The 11,930-nt window shown below is 44.8% G+C and overlaps 2 protein-coding genes across 2 annotated transcripts; both read left to right on the top strand.

Moving 5' to 3' along the window:
• Positions 1-1,961: 1,961 nt before the first annotated feature.
• TRIVIDRAFT_10541 (uncharacterized protein) lies at positions 1,962-4,882 on the top strand (the record flags this gene model as incomplete). The annotated part of the gene is made up of 5 exons (XM_014097380.1): positions 1,962-2,179; positions 2,239-2,780; positions 2,842-3,501; positions 3,564-3,931; positions 4,013-4,882. Coding segments are annotated over 5 exons (2,658 nt in total), but the record flags the coding sequence as incomplete, so codon positions are not given.
• Positions 4,883-8,043: 3,161 nt separating this feature from the next.
• On the top strand, positions 8,044-11,475 carry TRIVIDRAFT_57750 (cation transporting ATPase; the record flags this gene model as incomplete). Its single annotated transcript, XM_014097673.1, has 5 exons — positions 8,044-8,301; positions 8,380-9,259; positions 9,319-9,830; positions 9,891-10,853; positions 10,933-11,475. 5 exons carry the CDS (start codon positions 8,044-8,046, stop codon positions 11,473-11,475), a joined length of 3,156 nt encoding a protein of 1,051 aa, XP_013953148.1.
• Positions 11,476-11,930: the final 455 nt, after the last annotated feature.

Raw genomic sequence — 11,930 nt, 5'->3', positions numbered from 1 at the left:
ATAGGATGGGTATACGAGAATAATAGCTAATCCACTTTTAACCCTTCTCAGTAGGAAATTTAAATGGTTAAAAGCAAGGCATGTAATAAAAATCCATTTCAAGAAGATACCCTCTCATGGACTGCTTCAATTATAGCCAAGCTTTGCACATACGCCGAATATATAACATTGATGAGATGGAAGATGCCAGCAGCACAAGATAATTATTCTTTCGGCTCATCAGTCTACCTTTCATTGCTATTTGCATAAGTAGTAAGCGTAATCCATGGCACGCGAGAATCATTTACTATCTACGGAGTTCTATATTACTACTTCCCAAGTTCGAAGCACTCGACTTTACTTTAAATATGTTCTAATAAGTCTATGCCTATGGCTTTATAATGTAATGGATGGAACCTTTCTACCTTTTCCCATCCTAAGCATCTATCGTCTTGTATTTGGAAAAGCTTAGAGTGGAGCGCTAACAACTCCAGACCGAACGCGATACGTCAAATTCGATCAGCTACTCTTGAAACTGGGTTGAGAGCATTTGCATACATTTTTTCGAATAAACTGTTATCATTACAATGTTCCCTGGCGTTATGCTGTTGCATATGCAGTTTCCCCTCATTGCTGCTGTTCAACAGATTTTACGATTTCTGGGCTAGCGCGACACGCTGCAGTATATGCGACGTGGATAGTGTCATATCCAATGAATCCAAACAGCATTGAACATTGCATGGAACAAAACCAGCTTAATAGGCAGTGCGGTGGCTATGCATTAACCCGGACAATAATTCACTTCTAAAGGCATCCTTTTCAGATTTATAGAATGTTTTGCACTTCCGCCATTTGCATTTCCATAATTTTTCGTGATTCATTATACTCATTCTGCTATTAGCAGGATTCCTAAGTATAATGAAGGCTTGTGCATTGTGAGCTTTCTTTGTAATTTTCCAATCACAACCCCCAAACACCGGAGTGGTGTTTATAGTGATAGATATCATTTTACACTAATGTCAAAGTAACCCAAAAACTTGACGAATCAGTAACTAGCATCTTCAACTATATTTAACTATGGCAAATATTCGATACTGAACAGAGAGAAAGAATACAGCATAATCGCGAGATTACATTAAAAAACTATCCAACATTACTATATGCGGGGAGGCTATTAACTGAGGCATGGTGCCACATCAAAATTCGCCGAATTCGGCTACTGAAGATATTGAGAGTTTGGCTGGACAAGGCGATAAGGAAACACTAGACGAAGTTACTACATTTCCCCTACGATCACCACTACCACTACCATCACGACAACGACGACAACGACGACAACCACGGCGAGGCCAAGATTCCGGTAAATTAACGCCTACTAGAAGTTAATTTTATCATATATACTGTCAAAAGCTTACACTGATTTAGGGCAATCATCAATTTTCGGTAATGTCGAGCAGTTTCGAGCGGAATTACCGAAATGGCCAGGATACATTTCACGAGCTCCTTACACTCCAAGCGTGCAGAGTGATTCCGGATATTCATCAGCTACTACTTCATCACGTCAAAGTGGTGTCACATGGAGATCAAGTGTTTACTCCCGGGGAGGAGGAGTAGAACGAAAATTTAGCTTCCACCAAAATTTGTCTGATTTTTGGGAGGAACCTACAGAAGACACCCTCCCTCAACGCATGCAGACTGATTCAGGATATTTATCACATCCTTGGACGTCCATCCATAGTGGCGATTCGCTGAGAGAACAAAACCTGAAATGGCCAAATGTTATTTCTCTCCCCACCATTGCCCCGAGCATGCAAACTAGTTCCGATTACGGATCAATATCCCGTGATGGCCCAGGACCAAGTCAGAGCTCTCAAATAAAAAAGGTGATTGAGGGTCCACTCGATACCAATATGGAGAGAAATATTACAGGACTTCCTCTTCCTCAAGAAGACGACACGAAAACTCAAATCTTATACCCTGAGGACCAAAGTATGATGGATACGAAAAGCACGCAACGGCATGTCTTGCGCTTCGCAAATCATCTTTACAGTCGACTCCAGAAACAACTTACGGAGGACAGTATATATATCATAACAAAGTTGCTGCCAGAGCTACTCGAATCATTCTCTTTGAAACTTGGCCAGACATCACAATCACAAATAAAACGAGACGCCATGTTCATTATTTACACACATCAAAAGTAAGTTAGGCTTACCTCTTTTAAGTCACTGCTTCAAGTACACTAACGAACTATTCTAGCCAAATAACTCAATCAATAAGAGCACTCGTTAATTCAAAGAGTTTGTCGCGCGAAGAGCTTTTGACTAGCAGTCTAGTTGCTAAGCCTGATGAGGAATACTCTATAAAAGACAATTTTCAACTTTTTGAAGCAGCTACAAAAGATCCAGCTTTTGAGTGGCTTGTTAAAAAACTTAGCAATGAGCTAACTTCAACTGATATAGATTCTTTTGCTGTGAAGCAATTTTCTAGTTGTATACGAGATCGCCTTCCTCGGTTTCGAAGGATCAACAGGAAATATCCATCAAAGCCATACAAGATTACATTTGATGTCGAGTGCGATATCCCTAAATTTATACAGGATCAAGGATACGAAGGCTCTGCTGCTGACGTAGTGCCGAAGGTGATAACTTTAACTGGGTCTATTCATGACGTCCAAGCAGCAACCTGTGAGCACTATCTTATCCAAACGTGGCCAGTGGTAGGATGCAATCTGTTGCGGACAATCCAGGGCGCATTACGAGAGGAACATACCTCTGAAACGTTTCAATATTCCTGCAAATGTAGGTACCTTGCCGTGCACCGAAGAAACAGAGACTTTGGGTAATTCTAACAAATATTTAGGCAAATTTGAAGATCGAACAGAAATCAAAGTCTCTATAGGCCGATCTATGAAAGTCGAAGCAATTGGATCAATTCCCTCTATCATAGAAATTGGCGAGCAAATTGGATGGTTAGCAACAGCATTCAAATCGTCATTTCAAGATTCGGAGATTTCGTTTTGCCATCCAGAAATTATCAGATTCCAGACCGAAGATGTTACTGGCTCGCGGTCCATTGGAAATGAGTTTGAGCAAGCTTTCAAATGTGAAGTCCACGTTGCCACCGACCATATAAGGGACAATTTACCGAGCATCAATGGCCAATGCTGGCAACAGATATTCAATAATCCAGTTGTCGTCACGGGCTATCCAATCAAGTTTAGAGATTTTCTAAACTCTGGAGTTGGTTTGGAATTGCCTTTTGATATGATGACAACCTTGGCGGACGCCCGATATTTAACAACATTCGATGACAAAACATTGGTGAAAGGTTTTTCGACTACATTAATCCCAACAAGAATACACGGCTCTATAATCTTGTGGCATTTACTTGTAAATGAGTCTGGTGCTCGGATATCATATCGAGATCCCCGTATACAGCAGGGAATATTAATTGAGCCTGATCGTCTTAAGAGTGCGCGTCATATCCTGGGATGGTGCACAAATGCTCTTAACAATATAGGTAGGATATACATGGTTCAAAATATGCGGAGAGGTATTTTCTAATCTGTGGCATAATTCAAGGATCCCCAAATGCAAGTTACGATATCGGATATTCTGGCCTCTCTCAAGGGAGAGGAAGCCTGTCCTGGGAGGGGATCGAGCTCAGCATTGGCGCCGGCAATTATTTCAAGGTTGGTACAACTTTCACAAGAGGCAAAAAGGATAGATCGGTCTGCAATTTTGTCTCAAATGGTTACGTATCCCTTGTTGAACACATTGGGAAGCACCATATCATGCTGTACGACGTGAAAGAAAAACGAGGTTGGCTTTCGGATGGTCTGCCTGTGCTTCTTCACCTCGTTCGTACCTCTTTGAGAAGGGATGAGAAGGAAGATCCATACCATCTCTTTACGCAGCATATCGAAAAGTTAAACGAGTCGCCTTCATCAGTTCAAGGCACCACCGCAGCAAAGGCAGTGTTATTTGATGGCGAGAACCGCCTTTTTAATTTGCATTTAATTGACACAAAGGTCACGGAGCAAATAATTGAGAGAACCATCAACGGAGATACTATCAAAGAGATTGTTAGGATAAAGGAGGCAACACATTACCGCTTCGAAAACAGGGTAGAAGAAATATGTCTCCTTCTTGAGAAGACCATTGACCAAACCGCTAAGGCGATCAAAGAGGGAGTCTTGAGAGATACACCAAAGAACCTTCTGGGTGGGTTCGACTTTGTTGGCGTAGCTACTCGCTCACAGCTTCGCCATATCACAACCAAGATACCAATTCCAACTCATGCTTATGGCTGGACGGATCTCGTGGACTCCCTTGAAGTTGTTACTCTTTTCGGTAGCGACTTTGGAGAGCTCATCAAACCAAGAGTAGACAATCCTTCAAAGTCTTGCAATCGTTGTGGATACGGAGCCAGCTTGCCCTCTGGGAAAAATCACGTAGCAGTGTGTGTTGACGTCCTGGAAAGAATTATTGAAACGAATGGCAACAAGGATACGACTGGTTGGAGACTAACGGATGACCTCTACTGGCATTTTAACGAACCTGCTTTCAGAAGCTGTTGCACCAGTTTGAATGGGCAGCGAGTCAATCCAAAAACTGGTAATTGGATCCAGATACTCTCTTCCAAAAACATCTACCATCATCCTGAACTTCTCATTCCAAAAAATGGTATGGGAAACGATGCGGTCATTTTCGGCCATAGTCGGCCACGGCTCGTCCGCATGAGCCGCAATATCGGGATAAAGAGAGATTTACTCCCAGACGAAAGCATATTATCGCAGACATCGTTTGAAGTGTCCATATCATCTAGGCCGCCAGATGAGAATTCCGGGGCAAATGAAAACCAGCTGTTTGAGACTGTGAGCTCTGCTACTCCTATTACCGGTTCCTCAAGAACAGATCGATCGGGCTCAGAAAGTTATCATGATCTGTCTGAAACCATGAGCTCTAATACTCCTAATACTTCCAATTCGTCAGGAAGAGGCGAATTGGGTTCAAACGGCACTACTGTTGATCAGCAGTGTTTTAGCTCAGAGGTATCTGAAAGGCCGGAGATCATTGATACCCTTCCACAGAATGCACCAAAAAAACTACCAACAGACTCTCCCGAGAAATCATTCGGAAGAATAAAAAATACATGCGCGAGGGCCTGGAATAAACTAAAACGTCATAAAGAAAGCCCCGATAGCAAGATGAGAGGTGTCAACCAAATTGAGATTTGAATTCAGCCTCCAACTAGACTTCTTTCTCGTGTTTCACTATACATCAAGTCACTCGACCTACTCTATCCTTGGGTAATTGATATTAATGATGTATACAATACATTTCAATGATTCTGAGATGTATCCATGGCCAAAAGGGAGAGCTCCCCCGATCTCGCTTCTTAAGTTCTTCTGGACATCAAGTCAGCACCCAGACCTTGATACGATTGTCAAATTATCACTTGAAAGGCACTTCAAAGGAATAGAAGTAGTGTGCTGCATAAACAGATAGTGTGCTCATATGCGTAATATTGCCGCAGGCAAAGCTGTCCACATGTACTCGAGTATGTAGCTCCGTGAAATACCTATTCTTGCAAAGAATTCAAGCATAGCTCTTTGAATATGGGTAGAGTTTCAGTTAAAATACTCCAAGTTTATTCTATCTGTCGCATAAATAGGAGAAAAGCAAGATTCCCAGGTATTAGAACTGGGAAAGAAATACCGGCCAGGACCAACACATTGTTTCTGTTCAATAAAGAGTCCGAAGAAATTGTTTGTAAGGAAAATATGTGTGTGTGTTCCGCGATTATTGAGAGCTATTGAGTAGTGATTATCGTAGCAGATCCGACATGGATTGTGAGGACATGGTTCGGGTTGTATATGTTCGTATCTTGTCTTAAAAGGAGATTCGTCATAAAGAAAAGCATCGGAAAAGATGCATATAAGAATTTGCGTGCTCTTTTGTTCCTGTAGAATGCGCGTACAGTTTGTTCCTCCAAACTCCAACGAGCAAAGATCAGTCGTCAAAAGATTTGGAGGGGATGACAAGAAAAGGCGCTTGCGGCTTCGGTAATGGGATTGTGGGTGACAATATTGTCAAGGAGCCGCATAAGATCATCTCTTATTTTGCCTCTTGTCCGTATATATATATATATTTGTGCCATGGAGCTGAGGAGTCCTGTGAGTCGTGATGTCAGGAATTGCAGTCCACTGATGGTGGTGCGATCATAACCATGTCGGGAGTGTTCTAACACTGCATGCTGTATGCCGTCTTATCAGAGGGGTGTAGATATAACGTGCCGGGGAAATATGTATTTTGTTTTAGGCTCTCCCGCTATGCGGCTCGAAGAAGGCGTTGCTTGCCCCCCTGTCTGCGTCGTAATCACAACTTTGCCACAATATGAGTGCCCAGTCTTAGAATAGTACTAATATTATGCCATTACATTTTGGTAATGGCACTGGTTATAAGTAAGGCACCAAAGCGAAGTTATATGTGTAATAACAGGTGTCGTCGTTGTCCTCATATGCTCCCGTTGTGCGAAATTGCAGTTGCTTCAGAAGAAGCCTTGGCGGTTCCGACAGCGCATATCTGAGCCGTTTGTGTCTATTCTATAATGGAAAAAAATAAGGGTTAGTAAGTTGTCCAAGTTGACAATTGTTGAAATGGATTTGAGAGTACTATTTGCAACTAGCAGCTATCTGGAGTGCGACTCACCACCTAAGAGGGTGTAGACTCCGACATCTAGTACATCCAGGAAGGTCGATAGGAAGGAAGTGAAGATACGAAAGCCTTAGATCTACCAAATTATATTAGTGATGTTTATAGATGGGAAGGATGGGAAGGATGGCAAATTTATAGTGTAGCTCTCTCCCATCAACCAGTGAATAGGTCTTGGATTTAGAGGACGAACAGACCACGGATCAAGCGATATATCTGAAGTGATTTCTGATGCCTCGCCAAATCGAAAATGAGCAACTGATTCACTCACATCTCCATTTGGCGGACCCAATCCTCGGCCTTGATTAGATGTCTTAGCAGCTCCCAGAATGGGTCTGCACGACAATAGCAATCACCTGTGCTTCACCCGACATCGTTTACAAGGCCCCCATCTAGAATTCACAACTCTAACGGCATTAAAAATATGATCCAAATATGATATCTCGGCTCAGAAAATACGACCTAACATACCACCACGCCCGGTGTATTCAGTCAGAATGTCACCAGGAACTTATTGACAATTGTGTTTATACTCAAATTGGTCAGAGATATCATAGGCGCGTAATGGATTGGTAACATGAGCACTGCCAGATAAGCCACTGCATTGGCATGAGACTCTAGTACGTACATGTATTTGACACGCCAGCAGGATCAGACATTGATTCAACGCAACAAAAGCAGTTCTTTTTGGATGATCGTCTATTCAATACTCGACTATCAACCGTGATTATGTGCTTGAATCTTCATTCAGATCCTACTAGGGAGCATCGAGCGCATCGGCAGAGCGCCACGCTTCTAGATCTACTAGTGCCCTCAACTTAGTTCCAACAGCCGCTTTAGTCACTCGCCTCTCCCGAGAGATTGTCTTTGCTGATCCGGCTTGTTGTCTTGAGTTGAAATAAGGCCGCTTTCCCTTTTGACTCCATTCCAAGCGGATGCGGCTTGGCTCCCTCTTCTGTTTTAGCGCCACGACATAATCTCGGGATTTCTTAAGATGCATTGCGGAGTTATCAGAAATTCATCGCCTTGGCAACTCTTTGGCCTACTATTTTGGCCAGGTTTGGCTTGGCCAGAGAGGCGTAGCCTCTCTGGTAGAGTTGTTTCCGAAAATCAAGCTTGGTTCTGAGAGCAACTCGTGGCTGACGTGGTGGTAACATTCAAGCGACGAAGACTTTTTTTCGGATTCTCACAGGAAGCGCAAGGACTTCATGAGCAACTCATTTCGTCTATAAATAAGTCGCAACATGCCTCGACTTTGTCTCGAGCGCCATCTGTCTTTACTGTTTAACGCTGGCTATGATATACATATACGCCATTCTCCCATACCACGATCTGGCTATTCATCATGAGGCAATCTCCGCCTGGCGCCTCCTTCGTGGGAGCGCATGTATCTGGACAGTCTAATAAACCAATGTCTCAGCCAGCGCACAGTTTGACTGCTGAACAGGTCCTATTAGAACTTCAAGCGAATGCTTCGAGTGGTCTCAGTGCAGATGAGGCTGTCAGACGAATCAAGGAGCTTGGGCTAAATGAGCTAGAACAGCAAAAGGGTGTTCAGCCAGTAAAGATTTTCCTTGAGCAGATCTTCAATGCGATGACTTTAGTAAGACAAACTAACCTACCTACACCCCCCTCATCATTCTTTAGCGGAACTATGATGAGCTGACACAGAAATCATTAGGTGTTGTTGATGGCATTGGCAGCCAGTTTTGGTATCCACGCATGGATAGAAGGCGGCATCCTTGGAGGCATCATCGTATTAAACATTTTTATCGGCTTCTTCCAGACTCTCCAGGCCGAAAGAACCATCGACTCACTCCGCAACTTGGGATCACCAACATGCGACGTGTTTCGGGACGGCAAAACTATCAACATTCAGACATCTGATGTGGTTCCCGGTGACATTGTCGACTTGACAACCGGTGACTCAGTACCTGCGGACATCAGGCTCATTCATGCCGTAAACTTGGAAGCAGATGAAGCGCTTCTCACGGGTGAGTCGGTTCCAGTTCCTAAGAACCCAAAAGCCACATTTGACGATGACACCGGTCCGGGCGATCGTCTCAACGTGGTCTATAGCTCCACAACAATCACCAAAGGTCGTGGTCGTGGCATTGTCTTTGCGACCGGCATGTGCACAGAAATCGGGCTCATTGCCAGTGCGTTACAAGGAGGAGATTTGACAGGCAAGGGAATCGAATGGGAGCCTCAGCCTACTCAACCTGAGTCTGCGGCCAAGATGTGGTCAAAGGCTACGATGGGATGGTTAGGCAGATTCCTTGGTCTTACTGTCGGCACTCCTCTACAGAAGAAGCTTGCACAATTATTCATGTGGCTCCTCGCCCTTGCAATTGTCTGTGCAATCATCGTTTTGGGAGCCAACAAATTTGACACGCATAGGGATGTTATTCTATATGCTGTTACGACGGCTGTAGGCACGATTCCAGTCTCGCTGCTGCTAGTCCTAACAGTTACCATAGCAGCTGGCGCCAAGAAGATGCTTGAGAGACATGTCATTGTTCGTAATCTGTCTAGCTTGGAGGCTTTGGGTGGAGTGACAAGTAAGCGTCATGTTTTCCCTATCAACTTTTGCTGCAGACGCACTAATCATTGTCTGTAGACATCTGCTCTGACAAGACCGGAACTATTACGCAAGGGCGAATGATTGCACGCAAAGCATGGCTTCCGGGACATGGTACTTACTCTGTCGAAACGACAAACGAGGTATACAACCCAACAGTTGGCCAAGTATCATTTAGCCCTATGCAGCCCCGAGATGTAAATGAAATCGAAAAGCAGCCATCGGAAGAGCAAATTACCCCTCTTGAAGAGGTTTCCAAGAAGCCCTTTCTACGAAGTTATTTAAATATTGCCTCACTCGCCAACTTGGCCACCGTTGAACAAGAAAAGGGTGACTCGACGCAACCAAACCAGTGGACTGCTCATGGCGCTCCAACTGAAATTGCTATTGAGGTATTCGCATCTCGCTTTGGTTGCAATCGTGTGCAGCTCTCGCAGGGATTGGGTGCGAGATGGAGCCACATTGGAGAGTTTCCGTTTGATTCTGAAGTCAAGAAGATGTCGGCTCTGTTCTTGAATACAACGACACAGGAAACCCACATTTTTACCAAGGTATGCAAACATCAGAATAGGTTCAGATATAGATCATAGATAACTAATATCATTTAATAGGGAGCAGTAGAGCGTGTAATAGAGATATGCAACCGCTTTGCTTCAATGGACGAAATCAAGCCCTTGGACAGCGTCATGAAGGCCACCATCTTAGAAAATATGGAGGTTTTAGCAAGCCAAGGCCTTCGTGTCCTAGCACTTGCTCACAAACTCAACAACCGATCAGCCTCAGCATCCGACTTTACAGATGGGATTGCTCCCAATCGCGAACGTTTCGAGCGCGATCTTGTCTTTCATGGCCTCATTGGAATCTACGATCCTCCCCGTCCTGAATCCAAAGACAGTGTCCTCATGTGTCAGGGCGCTGGTATTGTTGTTCATATGCTTACAGGAGACCATCCACAGACGGCGCGTGCTATTGCTACTGACGTGTGTATCCTTCCTTCTCCAGAGAAGATGCGCATGCTCCCTGCCGATGTTGCTCGTACTACAATGATGACGGCTCAAGAGTTTGATGCCCTGAGCGATGACCAGATCGATGCTCTTCCCCAGCTGCCTCTGGTGGTCGCTAGATGTGCTCCTAGCACAAAGGTTAGAATGATTGAGGCCCTCCACAGACGCAACCGCTATGTTGCCATGACCGGCGATGGCGTCAATGACAGTCCCAGTCTCAAGCGTGCAGATATTGGGATCGCCATGGGATCAGGTTCAGACGTCGCCAAAGAATCGTCCGACATTATTCTAACCGACGACAACTTCACTTCAATCCTAAATGCCATTGAGGAAGGTCGTCGGATATTCGACAATATCCAAAAGTTCATCCTTCACGTACTCGCGGCCAACATCGGCTTCGTTATCTCTCTTCTTACAGGTCTTGCCTTCAAAGACAGCGCAAACGTCTCTGTTTTTTTATTGACTCCCGTCGAAATCATATGGATGCTTCTGGGCACCGGTGCCTTTAGTGAGACCGGTCTTGGGTTTGAAACTGCCGTCCCAGACATTCTTAACCGCCCTCCACAAGACGTAAGGATCCCCTCTTTGTTACAGACGGTATACTTACCAGTGTAACTGAAACCCCAGCTAACAACCGTTTGCCACACAGCTCCGCTACGGCATCTTCACTCCCGAATTCATGCTCGACATGGTCATCTACGGCATCCTCATGGCCGGCTGCGTGCTCGGCTCCTTCACTACAGTCATCTTCGGCTTTGGCGACGGCAATTTGGGCGTCAACTGCAACAACGCCTACTCGTCCTCATGCCACGACGTCTTCCGTGCCCGCGCAACGGCATACACGGCCATGACGTGGATCTTCCTGCTCTTCTCGTGGGAGCTGATAGACTTTCGCCGGTCTTTTTTCGATATGCACAGGGGGGTCGGCGCGTGGGGGGCTCATCTGTGGGGAAACAGGTTTCTTTTCTTCGCCATTACAGTTGTCTTCTTTATTGTATTTCCGACGCTGTACATCCCGCGACTGAACACAATCGTCTTCATGCATACGGGGATTGATTGGGAGTGGGGCGTTGTGTTTGTTTCTGTCATAGTATTTGTTGTCGGAGCCGAAGCTTGGAAGTGGATGAAGAGAATCTATTTCCGGAGAAGAGCACAGGGATCGGCTTCGACAAATGAAAATGCAGTTGCGTGAGTGTTGCCTCTCGCTCTGTTAAGGGAATTTTTTCCCTCTTTTTTTTGCGACAGGGTGCAACGTTGTATCACATGTGTTCCTTTTGTCCTGTGTGGCGGATAAACGACTCGTATATGTAGAGAATTGTGAACTATTATTGGATATATATATAGGAGTCGTCTTGGCACAAAATGCGAGGCTCTGATCCTTACTTTAGGCTGCTTTGCACGTTGTGTCAGTCAAGAAAGGCATTGGTCAAACCCAAAGAGCAGTCATCCTCCTACAACCTTTGCAAAAACCCCAGAGCTGTATCTCGACTCAGATCTGACTGCAGGGGTCGGATCCCCTCCGCCGTTAGGGATTTGCGGTGACTCGTATTATGCATCCGATACCCTAGAGGAAACAGATAAGAAAATAAGCTCTGATCTTAGGCCGTGGCATGATCATCCAGCAGAATGCCCGAACGAGGACGGTGG

The sequence above is a fragment of the Trichoderma virens genome, assembly GCF_000170995.1.
Source record: "Trichoderma virens Gv29-8 chromosome Unknown TRIVIscaffold_85, whole genome shotgun sequence".
Lineage (NCBI taxonomy): Eukaryota > Fungi > Ascomycota > Sordariomycetes > Hypocreales > Hypocreaceae > Trichoderma > Trichoderma virens.
This window is presented reverse-complemented; position numbering and strand designations above follow the sequence as displayed.